Raw genomic sequence first — 24435 nt, forward strand, 5'->3', positions numbered from 1 at the left:
CTATCACTGAAACTATCGAGTAAACCTGACTAGCAAGAGAGGTAGGCTCGGAAAGCGAGTGTGACCGACTGGCAGAGAGAGGCGGAAACAGCCACTTGTTGTGGTATCTCTGCATTCAACTACTCCGGATTCTACTATAAGCCCCCGGTTTGATGGTTTTGTGAGCTATACCACCAAAAGGGAATCACCCGCCTCATCTCACTGACGTCCTTTTCGCCCTGACCGAAACAATCGCTTCTTGCGGCGGGGAGGTGAAAGCTTGCGGCTTAACTCCTAACTCGCAAAACAGCCACTTTAATCTTCTGAACCCTGTGCGGCCAACCCCTGAACCGACACACCCAGCCAGGTACCAGCAGGAGGCATCCCCTCCGTCTGGTTTACTACTGCTCTCGCTAATCGCACGCCCGGGACGAACGATGACCCAGCTCTCGGGCGTGCTGTTGAGCATTGGAACGGGAGGTGAGCAAGAAAGCAAGCTTCCCCCTCGCCCTGTCCTCGCCTTGCCTGGCGTTCAAGGGGCACCCCGTCCGCTCTCTCCTCCCTCTTGCAGGCAGATAATCAGGCCTCGCCCCGCCTCCGCTCCTCCTCTCAGCTGAAGCTGCTCCGGGTGTCTGCGGCAGCCATCTTTGTTGATGTGTCAGCTTTCAGATCCTCCTTAGGGGCTGCAGCAGGAACAAGAGGAGGGAAAACGACCCCCACCGCTCCGGTATCCTCGTTACTAATTAGCGATGGGAGAGCAGCTAGTACTGCCGCTGATACTCTGCGTTCCCGCTTCCTAGCAAACCGGTAAGAGCTTCCTGGCTGGGCAGGGGTATTCCGATCTGGTGGTTTTAATCACGGGGAATGTGGATTAATACATGTAGGTTGAGAAGGAGGCATACAGAGAGCCTGTTACTAGGCAGGAAGAAGCAGAGCTTGCTTAGTGCATTTCATTCCGATGGTTTCGTTCCTTTACTGGTCCCCTACGTTAGTTCTGGAAATGGGTCTGACACCCAGATGCTGAACGTTTGGGTTCCTTACTTCCCCCCGTCCCGCGCGGATCATTTTCGTAGTTCAGTAAATTGTGTTGTTTGTTGTTAATAATATACCTCGGTGGGTTTGTGACGTTTTTTAAGCGTTTCTTCTTGACCAAATCTTTTCCTAAAAGATTGAGTGGAGTTTCCCTCTAAAAAATAAATAAATATTGGTGTTACCTGTTTTACCAGGAAGTGAATTAATAGAAGTGAGTGCCGTGACCTTGAGGGCAAGCCACTCATGTGAGATGGTTAAATAATACCGTCTGAATTCCCTTGGTGGTTAGCATTTTAGGGATGCCTTTGTACAGGCGCGTAGGTGTTACTGTCATTACAAATCCTGTCTGTCTAGTAAGATTTCTTGTCGTTATGCGTCCGAAGTTGTCAGGTAGCAAAATTATTCAGAATCTTTAACGTTTCTGACCCCCAAAGCGGAAATTCTCTCTAGGGTTGTCTCTAAACATGAACGGACGCCACAATTGTTATGCGAGCTCTTTAACAAATGTTTTGATCGTTCCGTTCCATCTAAAGCTTAGAAGGTAGGGGTGGGGAAGGATTGTACTGGCTGATTTCGGCTCCAGTGGTGCAAGATTAGTGTGAGATCTAGCAAACCAGAATTTGCTTAAATGTAATGGAAGATAAAGCAGTTGAGATAAAACACTTCATTCTGATTAAGGTTAAAGTCCTAACTGAGAAGCTTGGTAGTACTTATTGGCTCAGCTACTGCGCTCCCTCGCCCATTCTGCATAATGTTTGCATTTCAGGCATTTTCTCAGTGAAAAATGTTAATTACTATTTATACTGTCTCAAAGCACAAAGATTAGGAAAGCCTTTCTCTACCTTTGTTTCTGCTCTTATTTCCTACATTTTCAGAAGGTAGCCTTTAGATACTGCATAGCAAGGGGGTGGGGTGTAATCTTCCTGAGATGTGCAGTCTGATTCGGTGCATGTTTATTTAGAAATAAATCCCACTAAGTTCAGTGAGACTTGCACGTGTCCATAGGATGTCAGCCTTTGTTCTTGTCTTGGATTTTGAGCTATAGGCAATGGGCTGTATGACTTCCATAGAGTCTGTGTTGCCTGTGATAGCATACGATGTTATGAACAAAGTCACTTAAATTATGGCCCAGGTCCCAGAAAGCAATTTGTTCACAAAGCCATTCCACACAGTGTCTTTTCATGTTGCCACAAGGGTCTTTCTAGACTATGTTATAGGCTGAAATCTGGACATGTTTAATTTGACAAGCCTGAGTAGACATTTCAGTATTAGTAGATAAGGAATTTTACAGTGCGGGGGCTTCGTTTTAACACAATGCCTTATGTTTTTTTATTCTGACTTAGTGGGGAAGGGACTCCTTCTGTCAACAATATTAGTTCTGTGTGAAATAAAAGAAAGGTAGTAATTATGAATATATAACCCTGTTTAGGTAAAGGTATTTTTAATGTTTACTGTCAGACTGTCTTGCATTAAAGTTTTTGACCTGTGTACTTGGTTATTGTTGTGGGCATGTGAACAAAGAAACTGTTATTTTGAAAGGCTTGCTGTGATGAGATTCTAATTCTAAGGCCAGCTGGTATGAGCTAGTCTCAGCAAATGTGTTATTTGCCTTAAATTATATTTCCTCCTTTCTGGGCAAATTTTTTTTCTCAAGGCAGCTTACAACAATATTTTTGGGTTTTTTTGCTAATATTACATAAAAAGTACATAAAAATAAATATTAAAAACAATTAAACCAGTAGAGTTAATTGCTGGAATAGCATAGCAATCAATTCACCCAGAAAGCTAAGCAGAAGAAAAATGTGTAGAATCGGTTTTAAGCTTTTAGAATGAGTATTTAGGATGTATCCACCTGCTGCTCCAATTCTGTACCATGATCTGTAGTTCTCTGCCGCAATTCCAACCTGTTTTTTCTGTGTTATTTGCTTGGGGCTTGCGTAACTCAGTGAAGCCATAAGCTATGCCGTCCAGGGCCACCCAAGACGGACAGGTCATGGCAGAGAGTTCTGACAAAATGTGGTCCACTGGAGAAGGAAATGGCAACCCACTCTAGTATTCTTGCCAAGAAAACCCCATGGAACGTATCACAAGGCTAAAAGAGATGAATATGGACTTGAGCACGCTCCGGGAGAGAGTGCAGGACAGGAAGGCCTGGCGTGCTATGGTCCATGGGGTCACGAAGAGTCGGACACGACTGAACAACAACAACTTGCTTAATAGGGTTTCAATAGGGTTACAAGTGACATGAAGCATAATGGAACAGGGCTTCCTGTTTACACATTTTAAGGTTGTTACTTTCAAGGACTGATCTACCTCTAGACAGCGTACGTATTTGCATTGAACAGGGATGGGCAGCTTGTCGGCCTCCAGATGTTTTGGCCTACAACTCCCATGACCCCTCAATGTTGGCTATGCTGGCTGGAGAGTTGTAGGCCAAAACATCTGGAGCAAAAAAAGCTGATACAGAACAGCGGGGTGGGGGGAGTGATAAGCTGTGTGGATTGTTGTTGTTGCTACCAATTATGATATTACATCTAACTGGTAATGTAGGGCCAATGCCGGTGGCAGGGTCAACATGCTGAGGGCCCCAAACCCTGTGGGCACTTTTGGCATTTGGCTAAACTGTCCTGGGCACCACAACAAAATGGCTGCCATGGGAGGTGTGCCCGAAAGACTGAGTGCAAGGCAGAGGTGGGGGTTGAGCAATAACACACCAAACAATTCCTTGGAGCCCACAGTTCTCAGTCCCAAGAGAAACCTATTTCACAGAGGCAAACTCTTGTTCCCCCCTGCACCCCTCTGCCAGCCAACTCATTTCCCCTTATCTCTTTTTCACTCACACTCTGGATTACCACTCATACACACACTCCCCCCCACACACACACACATCTCAGCTCACCACCTATAGACATGATAGCTCTCCATCTCTCTTACGCGTACACACAGATATGCAAGCGCCCCATGTATCTGTCATGGATGCAAACACACGCATCCATCCCTTCTTCTCATTGTTGCAAGCACATGAAAAACCAGCTTGGGGAGTGGGGAATGCTCTGGAGAAAGGTCGTATGATTGGGAGCACACAGAAGAGGTGGCAATTTCTTAGAGAACCTTAAAGCATTATAGCAAGCTATGGAAAAAGCACTGACTGATATGCTATTAGTCAGAGACTAGTGGTGATAGCCATATTGCTCATACACAAATGTTTCCTTTACTGAGACCTTTTGAATGGAATACCAAGTGTGGCAGAAAGTCTCACATTAAGTGGCTTTAATTTTGTTTGTTTCAAGTACACCACTGTCTCCCCACTCCCCCCATGTTCTGTGCCTGGCTTTGCCAAGAGTGCTGCAGTCGCTGCACAATCCTATCCAAATCTATTCAGAGGTAAGTCCCATTGTTTTCAATGGGCTTACTCCCAGTTGAGTGTGTATGCACTTATTTATTTATTACATTTATATACTGCCCAACAGCCAGGGATCCCTGGGCAGTTCACAACAATTAAAACCATAACATACAACATAAGACTTTAAAAGTTTAAAGTAGCATGTAAAACCCAACAGCAGTTACAGCCCTGGGAAAGCCTGGGTGAAAAGGTGCGTTTTTAGGAGGCACTTAAAAGATTTTCTACCTCCTGAACTGCATGGGGAAAGGTTTTCCAAAGGGTGGGTGCCGCTACAGAAAAGGCCGCCATCAAGGTTCTTCATAGTGACATTCCTTTCATTTGGAATGACCAGCAAGGCCTCCTCTGATCTTCGAGGTAAGTGATCCTCCAGATGCTTTGGCCTTGACTCCATGATCTTTCACCTTTCACAGTGCTGGCTAGGGGTGATGGGTGTTATAGGCCAAAACATCTGGAAGGCCACAAGTTGCCCCCCCCCGCCCGGTGTATAGAACTGCAGCCTTGGTGTCCATATGTGTACCAAAGTTAGAACCATCGTTAGTAGTAGATCATGACGATTCTACAGTGTGCTTTATAGGAATGGCAGAGAAAGGAGAATGTAGTTCTCCTTGTTCTACTGGGAGGGACTGTTAAGTTGACGTAATAGTTGCTGATTACTGTGTCCACAGTAAGTAAAATAACTTAAGATAGCTTACCTCCTAACATGTGGTGTGGCAATGGGTGCCACTTATTTCAACATCCTTTCTTGTAGGAGTAAAAAAGACAGGATATGAATGTAAAAATAAAATACAGTAAATAACTACTTGTTTACATGGCCTAAATGGATGGCAAGCCTTTGATCATAACATGTGTGGGGTAGGCTGTGGTTACTTAGTGGGGAAGAAAAAGCACTTTTCTCAGGGCTGCTTTTTTTTCCTTCTTAATACATTACATGTGCCAAGAGTAGCCTGGTACTGTAAACGGATTCAAGGATTGACCCATGGTAGGAATTTAAACCTCTCCTCCCTTCACATTGAAATCCCTGCATGCCTATCCTCACTGCTGCTCAGCTGATTGGTGCCAGGAGCAGCTGAGGAGCTCCCAGCACCAATCAGCTAGTGGGGTGGTGGTGGTAGAAGGGGATGCACAGATTAAATGAGGAGCATGGTGCCTGGGGATGACATTCTCTGCTCACCGCATGTGGTATTGCACTCATGTCCTACTTGTGGGTTTCCTGTGGGCAGCTAGTTGGCCACTGTGTGAACAGAATGCTGGATCAGATGGAACCTTGGTCCTATACAGCATGGCTCTTCTTATGTTCCTGTGCTGTGCACAATAGACAGACCTATAGTTATAGTTCCACAGTATGATCTTGACAGAACTCTTTCCAAACTCCTTCTTACTCAACTGCACATACACCTTCTCCCCAGTCCAATGTGCTGTGGCTCAAAAACCTATTCGCCACTCCTGAGTGATGAGTGGATCTATTTCAATCCACCCACAGGATTAGGCATCAGTTGTTGCTGGCCTTTAGGCCTATTTTGGCTAGAGATAACATACGATGCAGTGAAGAAATTATTGGCCAACAGTCTCCATTAATAAAAATCTGCAGTGCTTTTAACCCACTTCTGTACTCTTTTAGTATTGTTCTTGATTTGTTGTACAGTTTGACTTTTAACTTTGTCTGTGATCTTTCAACCTATTTTTCTGATAGCATATCCTTGGGAAAACTTTGCATTGCTGCGTGGTCATGCAACTTTGGTAAACTCAAGATTTCCCCCTCCAATTTTAAGAGCCCATTTGTCACTGTCATAGCCACTCCTATATATGGATATAAAATATACGCAATTGACTTGTTCCTAGTGTTAATCCATGCTGTTATTCATTACCTTATGCAGGTCAAAATCCAATCCAAATAGTTAAGCAGTATACTGTAGTGAACTTCACCTTGGAGATCATCTGTAACTGAATCCCGGCCAAAGTGCATATCAGATTATTCTAGGAGAATTCTTATGAGAAGACTGGGGGGGGAAAGACAATTAGGCTGCAATCCTATACCCACTTACCTAGGAGAAAGCCCAATTGAACAGCTACTTAGAAGTAACGTACTTCTGAGTAGACATGTTCATTCCTTTACAACACTATTATATACAAGTGAGGCCCTGCAACAAAATTGTTGCAGTGTAGAACACTTCTTTTCAGAGCTCCAGCAACTCCATTTCATTCCTCTTCCCCTGCAATCAGTTGGCATTCCATACTCAATGGGCATTGTCAGTCCTCATTGGCCTTTTGGGGGCTTTCCCTTCCTCCATTTTGGGTTTCCCCCCCTCCATGGCTGGAATTTTTGAACATGCTTTTGCCCAATCCCAGCTACAAAATCTTTGATTTCTCCATTGATTTATATGGACAGCTCTATGTTCTGTCCCTTGGGACTTTTAAAAACTCCTTACTGAGAACCAGTGTGGTTTCGTGATTAAAGTATTGAACTGGGACTCGGGAGATCCGGGGTCTAGTCCCCACTTGGCCATGAAGCTCAGTGGGTGACTTTGGGCTAGTCACAGACTCTCAGCCTAACCTACCTCACAGGATTGTTGTGAGGATAAAATGGAGACGAGGAGGACCATGTAAGCTGCCTTGGGTTCCTTGCAAGAGGATAAAAAGTGGGAGATATGTATTAATTTAAAAAATAAAACCCAAAAAGTGACCTATACATATGATGTGATGGCTCTTCCTGTGCTTTATCTATCAGCGTCTACCATTCTCCCTTTCCAATCATTGCATTCCCTTTCCCCTTCTACCAGATGTCAAGGTCCGTCCCTGTCCTCCCCCCCCCCCCCGGTCTCTCAATTTCTTACCATTGAATTCTTACAGTCCTATTTGGGGGGTTAAGGATTGTTTTGAACATCTATCTGCAAACTTCATGGGTGGTGAGATAATGTGCATGGGTTTTGGTTTGGAGGGGATCTGGAGCCAAACTATGCCCAGTGGTAACCATAATTTGCCCAGTTTGGGCATCACAGTAAAAACAATGGTTACCACAAACCAGGAAGTGAAGGAGGGGAGCGGGTAAGAAAGAAGCACGTTCCTGATGGCCAGACCATGGTTTGGCTGGATGAGAAAATACATTGACACTTTTGGATATATAAGCACAAGCATGAGAAGACTTGAATTGGTATTGGAAGGGATAATATTAAGTAATGGAATGCTGGGAAGGATAGTGGATGGGAAGAAATTCACAGGTAAACTGAAGGTGCATAGCTTCCATTCATTTTGTTTAATGTGAGCCATTGTGCCTTTAGTTAGTTGCAAGTATTTCATCTTGGAATCAAAATGAAATATGTGTATGCCCGCTATCATCTTCCTTTTTTAACTTAAAATTGTTTAAAGAAAAGGCCCTGTGTTAACTAAACTTATGGCATTTTGGGGTCTCTCATCTTGTCTGTCATTGGCATTAGTTGCGTTGCACATGGGAGGAGGATTGGACTTGGAGGATTCTTTTTTCCCCGTTTCAGTTATAGCAATTCAGGGTTGACAAGATCATGTGCTAGCTTCAACAGTAAAGAGACAGTGGAGTGCAATCTGCCTGGGAATGGGAATGATGCCTTTAATGGTTTCAAGCAGTGTATGCCCATGTCACCCTAAGAACCACATCCATCAATGCACACATGATTGCAATTCTGCTTTCGGAGTGCGGAATAACATATTTTCCTGTCACTGTGTTTTCTCATCCAGCCAAACCATGGTTTGGCCATCAGGAACATTCTCCTTTCTTACCCACTCCCTTCCTCACCTTCACTTCCTGGTTTGTGGTAACCATAGTTTTTACTGTGATGTCCGAACTGGGCAAACTGTGGTTGCCACTGGGCATAGTTTGGCTTCACACCCCCTTCAAACTATGGTTTCCAATTCTGGTTGGGAGGCAAACTATGATCAGGAAGTGCTGGAGATAATTTGAGCACATGACATTGAGGGGGAAGAATGTGCAAACATGGCTTGAATTCTGGAAAAAGAGAACATGTCTACAACAAATGATGCTGAAGAACAACCTTGTAAGAATGTACAATTATTATGCTTTTGAAAAAGAGTCTGGAAAGGCTTTAGCCAGTAAAACGGAAGAGTTGTACATTCTCCCTTAAATTTCCATGCTTGTTGTGTTTTACTGTTCAAATTTCACTTTGTTTGGAGATAATTGTTTCTAATATTCACTCTTCTGCTCCCCACCCCAGTTTGCAACTTTCCACACCTACCTTTTCTTCTGCATACAAATTATGTTAGTATTAACTGCATCTGTTGTGGATGATATATTTATGTGTGAAGACATGGACTGTTCCTGAGAATGATGAATGAATGTTAGGAGGATATTAGCAGCACCTTTGCAAACCTTGACTCCAAATGAGTGTTGTTGTTTTTCCCCTCCAAACTTCTCCATCTACTTTCATTTTAGCTCTGTCTTGTTTGCTGACTTACAGTGCAATCCTAAAGCCAGAGTACCACTGGCTGGCTGGGGTTATGATGGGGAAGAGCTCTCTGGTGGTGGTGGAGACATGTCCATTGTGGAAAAGTCCATGCGTGTCAGTCTACTGCCAGCAGTGTTCCTGCCAGTGGTAGACCCCAAAATGGAGTGTTCTGGGGCAGGCAGGTGAGAGTCAGAAGCAGCCTTGGATGTGCTGCATCCAAAGTCCCTTCTTTTCTACCATGAAGCCCCATGGTTTCAATGGTAGGGGAAACAAATTAAAAACTGCTGGTGATAGGAAAAAGCAACTAACCCCCCCTACTGCCAGCCCTGGCCAGCATGAGCCAGCAGGGGTTAGGAAATGGAAGATGATCTGCCACTTTGTTCCCAACCCCACTTAGTACTGCTCTGTAAGATGTACAGAGTATATCATAATTTCTAGTGAGATAGCCTGGTTAGTCATTTAAGTTTCCACAGGACCCTTTGTTGCCTTTAAAGTATGTAGGATTTTGGGTTTTTTTAATTGGAGCCAACAGGTGTTGATGAAAGTAACCCATGCCATCTACTGTTCAGATGCTGGCACATGAGCCCAATTTTTAAAAAGGGATTATTACCTATTTTATCTATATCCTCCTAGGCATATAGTATACACAATTTCTTATAGTCCATTTAGATTCTTTGGATTAAGGAGTCTCCATGATAATTCTCTTAAATCTCACAGCTATTCAACAAGTGTGTTTTATCTTACTTATTACTTAAGTAAGGGAAACAGGGCCCTTGAGCAAAATAGTGAGTTAATGTTTGAGCTTCACACTTCCCCATGTTTTTTCTTTTGTTAGCAGTAAATCTCTTTTGTCATCCCTGCCTACTAGTAAATCTTACTTTGTCAGCTCCACTCTATAAAATCTGCTTATCTTTTTCTCTTTGCTTCTTTAGATCTCATTTCTGGTTTTGTTTTAAGGGTTTTTTCCCCTGCATTCATCTCTTACCAGATGTTTAGAGAGTGATCAGTACTATTAAAATGCTACCATAATATGCAAGAAAATGCACCCATTTTATTCACTGCATTTAAAAGAGAAAAATAAGCCTACCTTTGTGAGAAGAGAAGGTATATTTAACAATAGTATTTTTGAATATTGCTACAAATATTTTTGATGTTACTGTCTAATGTGAAAAGGAACAGATTAAAGGAACAGCATTTTAAATGTTTGAGCTTGACATTTTAAAGGGACAGTTTAAACAAATTTACAAAGTAGGCCCAAATCATAGCTGCTTATCCCTCAGTCAATCTGTAAATCTACCGAATTTTACTTCTGCAATAGGCTATAGAAGCTTTGGCCCACTTTAATAGGGCACACTTCCCACTTATCTCTTAAGAGCAGGAACACTGCACACAAAAGTTATAATTAGGGATATATTTACACAGCACTTATAATTTGATTTCTTTAATTGGCATGTGATACCTTTTTAATGCTGTTTTACCAGACCCAGTGCAGATTCTATACTTTAGCTGGTGGGGGAAAATCCTTTATTTGTAAGCTTTATCTGTTTCCGCAAAGGCAAAACAACAGTTGTTATTAGCCGGGAACTGTACGATTCCTTCTTTGCTCATATGAAATAAAAGGCTGGCTGTGGAACATCCTATTTACTTTGCTCTATAGACTTTTTAAGACCTCTAAGAAAGAGGAAGTGAAGAGCTGTTTGTTCTGTGCTTGGTACTCATTCCATGTTCAAAGGGTTTTTATACATGAGGTGCAGGAAAGGTGTTTTAATCATATAACACAATGAGAAAATGACAGTACTTTGCATTATTCTGCTACTAGCAATTAACAACAATAATATGCATATATATATATATATATATATGAGTGTTGTCCAACAAAAATTAGATCATATACCTAACACTTTCTGTTTGTAGAGAGTGAGTAAACCTAAAATGTTGTGGTTTCATCTGTATCTTTAATGTGTGCCAGACAACTCTGGGAGAGTTCCAGCAACATTTAGTGGTTAAAAACAAGAAATACAATTTCGTGCTACAATTATGGGCAACAGAAGGCCTATGTATTATTTTGTATTACAGTTAACCTATATTGCATTATGTCAGAGTAGTTTATATTTTAAAATTGTACCAGTAGGCCAAAACATCTGGAGGGCACCAAGTTGGGGAAGGATGCTCTAGGTCCTAGGTTTACTGACTGAATCTAGGCTGAAATGTATCCATTTCCCAGATCAAGGTTACTGCAAGATCCTCTCTCTCTCTCTCTCTCTCTCTCTGTGACATGAGTTATATTTTGCATTTTCTTCCTAGATTCTTCGTGGAAGGATGGATGAGTGCTTACCAGAAGAGCAAAGTACTCTGGGGACAGTCAACCTTTCAAGGACTGAGGATGAATCCCTGAGTTCATCAGCTGTTGAGGATGCTGGCAAAACACTGGGAATTCAGGATGGTCTACATACTGCATACACTGGAGGTGAAAAAAGCACTTTGAGCACACAAAACAAAGAGTTGGATCCCACTTCATCAGCTACTAATGGAGGTGGGAATGGAGACCTAACTGAAGCACAGCTTGCTCCAGATTTTCATGGAGATGGTTGTGTGAAATTGTTTGAAATACAAACAAAAGGATCCACGAAAGCAGATTGCTTACCTTGTAGGGACAGTGAACAACAGGTTTTGAAAATAGATAACACAAATCAGTCCCTGATGGACTTATTGCATGATCATATGAAAAGACCTTTTGGGGACTGTTCAGAAAGCCCATACGACACAGATTGTACCAAAAACCTTATCTCAACTATTCGGAACGCTTCCTCTCAGGAGGCTTTGTTAGAAGAAATCGAATCTGAACTTCTGTCAACGGATCTATTGAAAGATCATAAACTTTCAAATGGGGTTTGCAAAAGTGAGGCTACCTTGACTGTATTTGAAAAATGCATGCAAGACAAATATCTGCAGCAGGAACACACGATAAAGAAGTGAGTATTGGGTGAACATCCACACAGCGATCTTTAAATATCAGTGTTCCCTTATGTGTGTTGTGGAGTTAGGCTTTGTGCTGGGTAACTATAGTGACGTGTTTGTGGCTCAACTGTTAGCTTGGACAAACACCATTGCTCTTAGGAGCCTTTCCAGCATTACAGAGGCTGGGAGGTTATTTTTCATGTGACATCGTCATTCTGAGTTTCATCACAAAGGGGTAATGAAGTGCATGTCACGGTTTGCAAGCAAGGGCCAGGATTCGAAGAATCACACAACTAGTTCTGTGCACTAAGGGGGCTTTAGATTTCTGTCCTCCTCTTCCCCACTGTCCCCCTAGCCACTCCATTGGTAGTCTTCTGCAGCACATGTCAGTGGTTTTTGGAACTGAGAGTAGATTCAAGAGCAATCTGTGATTTGATTTGTGGTTCTTCTGTTTTAAAGAAAAAAGTAAACAATCTCTGTTTGCGCTAGTGCAGCCCCTGCACTCCTCTAAAGTAGCTCTGGGGATCTTGGCCTTTGGGGAACAAACTACTTGTTAGTCTGCACGTGTTAGCCCAACAGCCCCTTTCCACTGCAGTGCTTTGTAGGGAGTGGGCATTTTGTGGTGGGGTGTGTGTGGAAAGAGAATAAATAACCCTTCCTCTGCCAACCATTTCCTTCCCCCCACCATGGGATTCTAGACCCATGTTTGTAACATAAATTTCAGTCTGGAAAGCTGGTGGGGCAGGAAAAAACAATCTTGCAGGGAACTCTCTTTTTCTGTCCCCTGCCCCTGGACAGGGGCCATGTTTTGCAGAATTTGTCTCCCAACAAATATCAGGGAAATTGAAGTCCCCTATTACTACTATATCTTGCTTCCTTGAAACATTGGCTATTTGTTTTTCAAAAGTTTCATCCTCATCTTCTGCTTGATTGGCTGGCCGGTAGTAGACTCCGACCACCATGTTCCTTTTATTCTTTGCTCCATTTATTTTAACCCAGATGCTCTCGATGGGGCTACTGAGCTCATCCTCCTGTATTTCTGTGCAGAGCTATGTATTTTTAACATATAGTGCAACCCTACCTCCCTTTCTGTTCCTCCTGTTCTTTTTGAACAAGTTATATCCTTCAATTGCTATATTCCAGTCATGAGAGTCATCCCTCCAAGTCTCAGTTACACCTATCAAGTCATAATTTCCCTCCTGTATTAAGAGTTCAAGTTCGTTCTGTTTGTTTCCCATACTCTGGGCATTAGTATATAGACATTGAAGACCATGTGCTTCATAGTCTGGCTTTCTTCCTACATGTTTCTGAAGACTATTATTGGGCGCTATTAGCTCTCCGTTGCGGTGCATGAGCCTTCATGGATGAGAAAACTATCTGGACCCCAAACTTCTTGAGTTTCATTCCCAAAGCTTCACAGTCTGACGTGATTTCTTCGTAGCTCTGCTTGACAGTATCATTTGTTCCCACATGGATGGGAAGAAAGGGATACCTGTCAGTGGGCTTTATGAGTGCAGGCACCCCTTCAAGTTACGTCTCTAATCCGTCCTCCCAGGAGACAGCATATCTGGCGAGTCCACGGGTCTTTGCAACATACTTGGGTTTCGATCCCACACAGCAAGGAGTCTCCCACTACTACTACTCTTCTCTTCTTGTTGTTGTAGGCCTTGGTTTCATTGCCTCTGCTTGACTGACCTTCAGCCTCTTGCTCACTTTCATGCAGGTTCCCCTGTAATCCTTTCTCTGCAGGCTGTCCTCCAGTCTCATCCTCAAGTGCCTGGAAACAGTTCCATAGCTCCACTGCTTCCACTGGTGCAGGGTGGCTTCTTCTGCTCCTAACTGTCACCCTTTTCCAAGGAGTATCTTCTACTTCATTTTTCCTCACCTCAGCATTTTCCTCTTCTGCCTCAGCTTGCTGTTGCCCTTCAAGCTTCTGTTCTTCGCTGTGCTGCAGTAGTTCATAGAATCATAGAATAGTGGGGTTGGAAGGGGCCTACAAGGCCATCGAGTCCAACCCCCTGCTCAAGGCAGGAATCCAAGTCAGAGCATCCCCGACAGATGGCTGTCCAGCCTCATCTTGAATGCCTCCAGTGTGGGAGAGCCCACCACTACCCTAGGTAATTGTGTGTGTGTAATATAATATTTCTGCCCTGTGCATCACAACAGGCCTAGCTATACATTTGTGAATTACAATCATACAAGATTGAACTTATGACCCATCTTATTTTGCGTTTCAGCTGCATCTCTAGAGGAGATAGTTGAAGGAATAGAAAAAGAGGTGGCCGCAAGCCGGCACTTTGGGAGGGAGTCTCAAGGCATAAGAGCTTAGGGATGTACGAAAGTCACTTATCGTTTCGTGGATCTGCCTCGCGGGGGGGGGAGGTGCTCTGTCCCGCCCCCCGGAATCCTCGACAGGGGGGAGGCACTCCGTCCCGCCCCCTGGAGTCCTGCCCGGCCGGCTCCGCTCCACGGGGATTCCGCAGAACCACCAGCCGGCTCCGCCCGCAGCCAGACATCTGGCCGCTGGGCAGAAGGGACGCAAATGGCGGCTGCCGTAGCTGCCGCCGTTTGCGTCCCTGTATTTAACCGTGGTAGGCTACGTAAATATTTACGCAGCCTATCATGGCAAAGCAAAAAAAAAAAAAGTTCCACCGTTCTGTCCAAGAACTCTTCGTGTTCTCTTATTCCCTGGAGGGTTGACAGTCACCGCTCCGGTCCTCTTACTTTTTCTTCTAGAAGTGTGATCAACTTGCACTTGTTGTATTTGTAGGCCATGTTGTTCTCAGGCAAGAAAACAAAAATTGCACACACCTTGCAGGTCACCACCACTGGGGAGTCTTGTCCTTCCATAGTCTCTTTTCCCTTTTTGTGTCTAGCTTTCTGATTGTTCTAGAGTAGCCTGTGCTTGGTCCTCTACTCACAGGAGGTTAAAAACAGAGTCCCACTGGTATGGAAGTGTGTGTTACAAGAAAAATAAATTTTTAAAAATGGTTTTTTAAAAAAAAAATGTTAGGGGGCTCCCCCTTGACCTCTCCTGCCGAACTCCGCTGACCAACTCCTGTTTGCTCCCCCTGTTCACTCACTCTGGGAGCTCACTTGCTTCTACAGTCCTTAGACTAGCTGGAGCAGTTTCCTCTGCTCTGCTCAGCTAGGAGGTGGGAAATAGGCGATTACATTTTTCCTAATTTATAGATCTGTGTGAAAAATCTGTGTGGCGAGGGGAGTAGCCTCACCTCCTTCATATCAAGGGTTTGAATGCAGAAATGGCAGCCCTGGGATCCTTTTTTTAACGCTGCTTCTGATAGGGTGTCATGCCCTGGCATGACCTAGACTCTTCCATCTTGTGGATTGCTTGTTAGCCAAGGCCTTCCCAGGACATACTGTGTGATAGCAAAGAGAATTTCCAGCCACAGCAGGTTGAGCAGATAGGAAGGTGTGTGAAAAATTTCCAGACAGCCGTTTGTTTAAGTTCTTAAGGTATTGATTTAACACAATAAAGATACTGCTGGATCCCGCAGTTAGAGGAAATGTTCTCTGTTGTAAGTCAAACTTCAGAATAACAAACCCCGTGATTCGGTGACCTCTGGATCGAACAGACAACATATTTGTCGGCCTGAGTTACAGTGTCAGTTATTCTAGGTCACTTTTACTCCAGTCCACTTTGAACAGAGGTAAAATTCAGATTCAAGGAGAAGATATCCTTTTTCTGGGAAACAAACCAGTAGCCCTACTGTGATTCCTACTTTCAGGGGGTTTGTGCAGGAATATTAGTAGTTTTCATTTAAAAACAAAACCAACGCATGGTGAAGGAGGAACAGTCCACACAGAATTGTATGCTTTCCCCTCCTCCCTTGTGTATATGTTTCCCCCTCCACTTCCATTGTCGCTGCTGCCCTATGCTGTAGCTTATCATAATAAGTGCGCTGATGTTAAACCTGGGCTGCTTCTGACCCATCATTTGAAGGTGAGAGGGTAATTGTCTTAATATTGGTGTGTGCACAACGATAAATGATGGTGAAAGGCAATAGCCATGGCCTGTTCCTAAATCATGGTTAACAGACCACTACCATTAGATCCTCACTGGCCCAGTCGGGAAACCTTACCAGCAACCATTCTGACTGGAGGCTCTGAAGAGTAATACCTTATCAGCATGAACATAATCACTTACACCAGCCTTCTCCAATCTAGTCCCCCTCAGGGGTTTTGGACTACAATTCCCAGAATTCCGGACTGTTGGCCATGACGGTTGGGTCTGCTGGGAGTTGAAGTCCCAAACGTCCGGAGGGCACGAGATTAGGGAAGGCTGACTTAAATGCTCTTTGGGTATGAACTGGCTACCACTCAAAACGTATGTTTTGCAAAATACGCAATAGATGGGAGTTGGCAATCATTCAGAACTATTGTATATGGACAAGCTTTTTGGATTTTGCTTGTCCTTGCTGTGCCAGTACAGATTTTCTTGTGCCTGTTCAGTATTGTTTTTATGTTGTGCTACAAGTACGCCAGCTGTCTTTTCTCCCCATGCAGCCTTCGACCTTCTGACTACTTCATTAATGCAATCATGTCGACTTTCATCCATAAGAGTACGAAAACCTGGCCTGCAGTGTTAAAACTCCTGTTGGGAAACTGATGTTGGCAATTCATAAACTTTTTTCCATAGGGCACCCTGAGCAGAGTTTAAGCTTTGGGCAATTTCTGGTCAGACCGTTATTTAAACAGCTTGATCTGTAAACCTTTTCAAGGTGTTCGTTTGGCTGTAGCATTGTGAGACACAGTACCAGCAAATTAAACACATGCTTATTCTTTCTCTTTACAGTTTCTTAACTAGACAACAGTGAAATGCTTTGTATGCTTTAAATGTGTAATTTGCGCTGAAATGCCACTCTTTTTTTTTAATTCAAGCTTTCAAACCAGAGTATCATAGAAGTCTTTGTGAAGTATCTGTTGAACAAATGAGATGTTTGTATTTCATGGGTTCTTCCTTTGGGTCCAGCTTATAGTGTGTGTAATTATCCAGTTGGCATTCCAAAATCTACCAATCTATGTGCAGCAGCACAGGATGTTGTGCTTAGATGGCTTTGAAAAGCCTTAAGACAAATTTGTGAAGGATAGTTCTTTCAGTGCTTGTTAGCCACAATAGCTAAATGGAACTTGCACATTCAGAGATGGTATATTTCTGGATACCAGCAGCTGGGAACAAACAATGGAAAACCGAGGGGGAAGGCACTGTACGCACAAAACATCAAAAATGGAAAAATCCTAAAGCGCCTCTGAATATGGACTGTAATAATAATTTATTTATTATGCAGATCTCTAAAATAGTCGTGGACTATAAAATATTTATTATGCGGACCTCTAAAATACTCATTTTAAAATGCTCAAATCTGTATAATAAATAAATAAATTATTATTACAGTCCATACTCAGAGATGCTTTTGGATTTTTTCATTTTTGATGTTTTGAACAAACAATGGAAAAGCCTTCATCACCTGCTTATAAGTTTTCCAGAGTTGGCTGCTGTCAGAAACAGGATGCTTGGTTAGCTGGACCTATGGTCTGATCCAGCAGGACTCCTCTTACATTACATTCTTATTTTGCTTCCCTCTTATGGGAATCTTGGAGCTTATTTACACATAAAGAGAGCCAAGTGACGGCTGTTTAAAGCAACCCACATGCAAGCAAAAATAACCCCTGAATATCAGCTGCTCCACACCGGCTGTAACATTTAGAGCAACTTGCCATATGGGAAGAGTCCTCATCTCCCCTACAGATGGTGGTGACGTGGTCAATGAGCCGCTAGCCACACAACGCATTATGATCACTGCATGGGAGGACCTGAGGACACTTGGGCTCAGCCGAAAGGCTAACAGAAGGGGTGGGTAACTGCAGCAGTTCTGGGGGCTATTTTAGTCCTACAGAGCTCCCCTGCCATGGGCCTCACTGACGGCGGTGGGGTGGGGGATTCTTTTTTTAAAATTGCCGGTTTGCTGCCCAAATTTGATAGCAAACTGCTGCATAGTGCTCAGTAGTGTTAAAAGGCTTAAATTTAGCTTGCTAGCAAACTAAATGTGGCCCTTTTAGCACTCTGTTGCTACTAAAAAGTGCCATTTTGTTTGTTTTTTATTTAAATTTGGGGGATGCATGTGGATTGTATGTTGCCCACCCTTGCCTTGGAGGAAGGACGAAAGGCTCCCAGCCTGAGACCAGCAACAAGAGCTCAGACTGGCAAGCAGCAGCAAAAGCAGTTGCCTATATTGTAACATCTAATGACTATTCAGCAACAGTCAACCCGAGAAAGGTAGAAAAAGCTATAGTGGTTTATCATTGTGTTGCTTCTGTCTCCTTATCTGGGGCATCTCTTACTTCTGCCAGCCCCTTTAAGTGCCTTCCTCTCCAGTCTGCATCACAATTTTCCCAGATTTCGTTCATTTTCTAAATCTCGTAGGACTTTGAATTCTAACAAAGCTGTGTGGTATTTCTTGGGTTGCAGCACCTGTGTATGGGCACTGTTGAGAGTGTTATCATCTCTGGTGCAGCATGGTGGGTTTGCATTCTCATCCGAAGCATTGCATTAGTGCAATAGAATAGGCTCGCATTGTTAACTTGGCAATAGCCACTCTTGGCAGATGTAGTGCCATGAAGTTAATTCTGCAGCTGGAAATTGAGTATAAGAGCATGGGGGAATGGGACTGAGACAGTACCCGGAGGAAGTTGCTAATAGTTTTTGGCCATCACAAAGCTAGCTAAATCTGCATAACTCTGTGTCCTTGGTTTGTGGTATTAACCCTTTATAATGGGATTGTAACCAATAGACTAGGCTTGTAGTCACAGTGGCACATACCATGCCACTGTGTGCAGAATTGCATTTGCGTACTGGAAAGCTCTTCATATATTCTTATCGCTAAAGGAAATTGGTAAGATGATGTTTTGTTTACTAGTGCTTTTGAAACCAATGTGGCTGAATCTGAAAAACAGTTTTGGAGGGGGAGGAGCTGACTAAAGGAGAATAGTAGTGCTCTGATCGTGGCTCACTGAGAAAACATTGGCTCTGCAGCAGTTCAGAATTTGGCAAGGTAGCTGTCTTCGTAACTTTTACATCTTATGCACTGGGCTCTGCCTTCTCAGTTACTGTTTTAATTATTTTAATGGACAGATTGATTAAAGAAAACAAAAAGCACCAGGAACTAATTTTGGACATTTGTTCAGAAAAGGACAACTTAAGAGATGAGTTGAAGAAAAGAACAGAAACTGAAAAACAGCATCTCAACATTATCAAACAGGTATAGAAGTGTTATATTTATTAATGTCTTCTTTGTGATATTTCACATACTGTTTGTTTTAATATTTATGTTCCTAAGGTGATCTTTGGTTCAGAGGATTGTTTTTGTGCCGTTGTTGCACAGTCTAAAACCAAGGAAGTTTTTCTGTGGGAATTAATTTCCATAGCAATGAATGTTAGTTAGTTGGCAGACCATTAAGATCGTCTCAGGCTTCTTCAGTTACAGAGCAAGCCTGCAGAGGGTGGGGGAAGCATAGGAATTGCCACTTTAAGTCGTCTGCAGCAGCCAGGGTGGGGGGTGGGGGGATGGGGCAGTTTTTCCTTTCTGTTTCTGTGTCACTTGCCAATTTTTCTTATCTTTTTCAATTTGCTCCCACTTGTTCCCATGGGAAGGAAATTCACTACACCAGCTCCAGGACTGGCATAGTTCCCCCCCTATTTGGGAAGAAGACCAGTGGAACAAGGGGGCTTTGGGTCTGTGGATCCAAGCTCCCCCCCCTTTTCCTCCCCGGCATGCCCCTTTTTTATCCCTATTGCCATCTGAGTACTGAAGGTGGAGAAGCAATAACACCAGAGGTTTCCATTGCCACAATGAAGAAATTTCTGGCAGCAGACTTCCTCCAACTTCAGACCTCCCTCTCTGCCCATGGAGAGAGTGGGCCACAATATTCTATGGCTCCTTGGACACGGTCCCAGAGACCATGGGATTGTGCCCTTAATAGTTTTAAAAGCCTTGCAATTAGTGATGCGGGTTTTCTGGAAAACGTTGAATTGGAAAATTTTCCTATGACAGTGAGGTGAATAGGGAAATTTGCATCAGAATTTTTTTCCAGTTTAATATAATCTAGTGTAATCTAATTAAGCATGTTTATTTTATTTTTATTTAGTAAACAACAAAGGTAAAAAAAAGTGATCCATGTTATTTTTTGTCCCAATACACCATGAGTATTAGACTGAAATATGGAGAGGGAGGGAGAATTAAAGCATACTTTAATGTGATAGAGGGAGCAATCCTGTGGCCGCTAAACAGCGGCTAGACAGCCATAGGATATCTTGTTTCCCAGGAACTGACCTCGGAGACCGTGCTCTGAGGTCGATTCCCAGAGAACCGATCTCCTCCCACTTCTGCGCTGCCTCTGAGGCAGCGGGAACAGCCCTGTCCTCCGTGTGTACAAGAGGAGTGTGGAGCAGTCAAAAAGGGGCGTGTCTGGGGGTGTTCTGGGGCAGGGAGGGTGGAAATGCCTGTACAACACATCCAACGTTTCATAGAACAGCCTCCTCCCCCAGTCTGTTCTCCTGTGGCTAGACAGCCGTAAGTGGCTGTCTAGCCGAAAATGAAGAGCAGGAGAAGCACAGAGGTAATGATCCCTGCCGTGTTTCTCCTGCCCTGCATTGGGTGGGCAGTGGCCTCCCAAGTTTGGAGGTGGCCGCCTATCTGGATGGGATTGTGCCCTTAAATGTTATAATATGTAGAAAATTTTACGGCATACTTGTAATAATTTAAAGACAATAGTATGTATTTCCCTTGCATTGTTTAAATTTAAGAGGAAAAAAGGTACTGAAAACTGACACACTAATAAATTTTTAGCAACCTAAAAAATGGTGCACAATATGCAGACAACCACTCATCTCCAACTTTGAAACTGCCAAGCTTAACTAATACTTTATTTGCAATTGGCATTCATTCAATGTTGCTGAGGAATGTGGAAAAATAAAGCAATTATCCATGTTGGAAAATTTTCCACCCTACAGAACTGCCTGTAATGGTATCTGGAAAAAACTCTAGTTTTTAGCATGTTTCCCAGGGGAAAATACATTGTTATTTTTGAGAAGTGATAAGAGAAGTCCCTTGGGTAAATATTTTGATTCCTTTTGTGACTTAGCATCACATTAAGTTGTAACGTGGATGTTTGGAGCTTCTTACATGAACTAGAACTGAAGGTGTGCTGAACCTGTTGCCAAACCTTTGATGACCTGTACCAAAACCAAGCTAAAAAGGGGAATGCTTTTAATTTGCTGTTGCAGCAGAAACAACACCACGTGGTTCTTTCACAGATGCGCGTGGGCAAATCACAGATGCCTGGGCTGCGGCCTTCATGATCTTGAGTATAATCTCTCCCAAACTGTAAATGCAGTAACATCTAATGTGTCACAGTTTTTAAGACCTCTACTCAAGCTGCAAATAAGCATATCACGTTTGTGCCTCATGGACAGAATGCATACTGACACAGCTTTATTATTACCTGCTATTTTCTTTGCAGTTAGAGGCCAGAATAGAGGATCTCCAAAAAGAAGTTAAAGCTGCTAAAGATAAACTTCTTTCCCAAGATGCTGCTGCAAAAAATGCTATACAGCAACTGCACAAGGAGATGGCTTTTCGTACAGACCAGGTACCTTTAGAGGGATTTTAAAGCTTAAATTTCAGAGACTATCACAAAGAATGTGTGAGAACTTGAAACAGTATGTGGGTTTTGTTGTTGTTGTTTATTCATTCAGTCGTTTCCGACTCTTCGTGACTTCATGGATCAGCCCACTCCAGAGCTTCCTGTCAGCCATCGCCACCCCCAGCTCCCACAAGGTCGAATCCGTCACCTCCAGAATATCATCCATCCATCTTGCCCTTGGTCGGCCCCTCTTCCTTTGGCCTTCCACTTTCCCTAGCATCAGCATCTTCTCCAGGGTATCCTGTCTTCTCATTACGTGGCCAAAGTACTTCAGTTTTGCCTTTAATATCATTCCCTCAAGTGAGCAGTCTGACTTTATTTCCTGGAGTATGGACTGGTTTGATCTTCTTGCTGTCCAAGGCACTCTCAGAATTTTCCTCCAGCACCACAGTTCAAAAGCATCTATCGTCCTTCGCTCAGCCTTCCTTATGGTCCAGCTCTCGCAGCCATAGGTTACTACGGGGAATACCATTGCTTTAACTATGCGGACCTTTGTTGTCAGTTTGATGTCTCTGCTCTTCACTATTTTATCAAGATTTGTCATTGCTGTCCTCCCAAGAAGTAAACATCTTCTGATTTCCTGGTTGCAGTCAGCATCTGCAGTAATCTTTGCGCCTAGAAGGACAAAGTCTGTCACGGCCTCCACGTTTTCTCCCTCTATTTGCCAGTTATCAAGCTGGTTGCCATAATCTTGGTTTTTTTGAGGTTTAACTGCAACCCAGCTTTTGCACTTTCTTCTTTCACCTTCGTCATAAGGTTCCTCAGATCCTCCTCGCTTTCAGCCATCAAAGTGGTACCATCTGCATATCTGAGATTGTTAATGTTTCTTCCAGCGATTTTAACTCCAGCCTTGGCTTCATCAAGCCCAGCATGTTGCGTGATGTGTTCTGCGTACAGGTTGAATAGGTAGAGTAAGAGTATACAACCCTGCCGTACTCCTTTCCCAATCTTAAACCAGTCCGTTGTTCCATGGTCTGTTCTTACCGTTGCTACTTGGTCGTTATACAGATTCCGCAGGAGGCAGACAAGATGACTTGGTATCCCCATCCCACCAAGAACTTGCCACAATTTGTTATGATCCACACAGTCAAAGGCTGTAGAATAGTCAATAAAACAGAAATCGATGTTTTTCTGAAACTCCCTGGCTTTCTCCATTATCCAGCGGATATTGGCAATTTGGTCTCTAGTTCCTCTGCCTTTTCTAAACCCAGCTTGTACATCTGGCAATCCTCGTTCCATGAATTGCTGGAGTCTACCTTGCAAGATCTTGAGCATTACCTTACTGGCATGTGAAATAAGTGCCACTGTTCGATAGTTTGAACATTCTTTGGTGCTTCCCTTTTTTGGTATGGGGATATAAGTTGAGTATGTGGGTACTGTACACATAAAATGGAGACAAATATTTAAATGAATGCTGAACATCTTTTGTCTTAGACAAATGATTGTTGATGGATGCCCAGAATTCATACAGACAGCCTGTGTGGTGTAGTGGTTAAAGTGTTAGACTAGGACTGGGAAGACCCAGGTTCAAATTCCTACTCAACTATGTAGCCCACTGGTGACTTTGGGCCAGTCCTACCCTCTTGGCCTAACCAACCTTACACGGTTGTTGTGAGAACAGAAACTAGGGACGCTGTGTATACTGTTCGAGATCCTTGGAAGAAAGGGATTAAAACAATGAAATAAATATGTCAAAATAAGATTCGTTTCCCTGCCTGCCCCTGCCCCCACTCCCGAAGTATGAGGTGATAAAAATTGTAGATCTGAAAGTTTTCCCACAAAAATATTTAAACATGAAAACAGTGTGCTGATAAATGTGTCTATATGAACAGTAAATAAGACTGTAGTTTGGTTGCTCTGGAACAAATCCTGTACTTCTCAGTGTCCCTGCTTCTATAGAGCAGTGGATTCTTTGGGAGAAGGGTAGGAGAGAAAACAGCCGTGTGTCATAATACAGCAAATGCCACTCTTCTTTGATCACTTGTGACATGTCAATTGCTCCACAAAGTTAACCTTTGCATGTTGCTGCTTCCATAATGTGTAGTAATTAACATACCTGAATTAACGACTACTTAAAATAAATCACTATCCAGGAAAAAACCACCATTAATTTTACAATGGGACTGTTAAGGAGTGAAACTGGAATTAAAGCCTTTGTTAAATCCAATCCCGTGTACCATTATCCAGACAGGTAAAATGTCTTTCAGAATTATCATTTGGGGTATATGAGCGGAAACCTTAGTTTGCTCTAAGTCAAGGGTGGACAACTTGTAGCCCTCCATACATTTTGCCTACAACTCCCATCGTCATTCACCATTGGCTATGCTGGCTAGGGCTGATGGGAGCTTTTGTAGGCCAGATCATCTGGAGGGCCACAAGTTGCCCAGCCCTGCACTAAGTATTATTAAGAGGAACAAAATGGGATAACTCCATGTATGCTGGTTCTGAAATTCTTCCAAGAAAGGGCAGGATACAGACATGATAAATAACGAAATAACAGTTTGTAACACAATGGGAGAGCTTGCGCAGAACACTGAACGATGGTTTGGCGTTATGAGGATAAGTTGCAGCGAACCTCAGGCTTGCTTTCTCCCTGCTCCCCTCTTCTCTTTTGCAGCCCCAAGGAAGAGAAGCCTCCATTTCTGTTTTAGATTAACTACAGCTTAGTGCAGGGCAAGGCAACCTGATGCCTCCAGATGTTTTGTGCTACAACTCCCATAATCCCTGGCCACTCTTCATGCTGCCTGAGACTGATGGGAGTTGTAGTTCAAATTATCAACGAGGGCACAGATTATCTACCCTGGCTTAGCGTACTGTCCAAACCTGGACTGTAGTTACCGTAATACGTAAGCTTCTCATAATTCATGATTTGAAGTTGGCTTGTTTCAGCACACCATAGTTAAGATT

At 43.3% G+C, this 24435-nt stretch overlaps 1 protein-coding gene across 3 annotated transcripts in view; it reads left to right on the top strand.

Moving 5' to 3' along the window:
- Window positions 1–606: 606 nt before the first annotated feature.
- CCDC186 (coiled-coil domain containing 186) overlaps window positions 607–24435 on the top strand; it is a 54258-nt gene continuing 30429 nt past the window's right edge. For all 3 annotated transcript variants that reach the window (XR_014789485.1, XM_084846161.1, XM_084846162.1), the window contains exons 1-4: window positions 607–786; window positions 11152–11819; window positions 18959–19085; window positions 21346–21474. Coding sequence is in view for 2 of the 3 variants with exons in the window: in XM_084846161.1 (XP_084702287.1) it covers window positions 11167–11819; window positions 18959–19085; window positions 21346–21474 (909 nt within the window). In the remaining variant the exon portion in view is untranslated. The remainder of the gene's footprint in view (window positions 787–11151; window positions 11820–18958; window positions 19086–21345; window positions 21475–24435) is intronic.

The sequence above is a fragment of the Heloderma suspectum genome, chromosome 3, assembly GCF_057233095.1.
Source record: "Heloderma suspectum isolate Gila_16-S chromosome 3, 16-S_ref, whole genome shotgun sequence".
NCBI lineage: Eukaryota > Metazoa > Chordata > Lepidosauria > Squamata > Helodermatidae > Heloderma > Heloderma suspectum.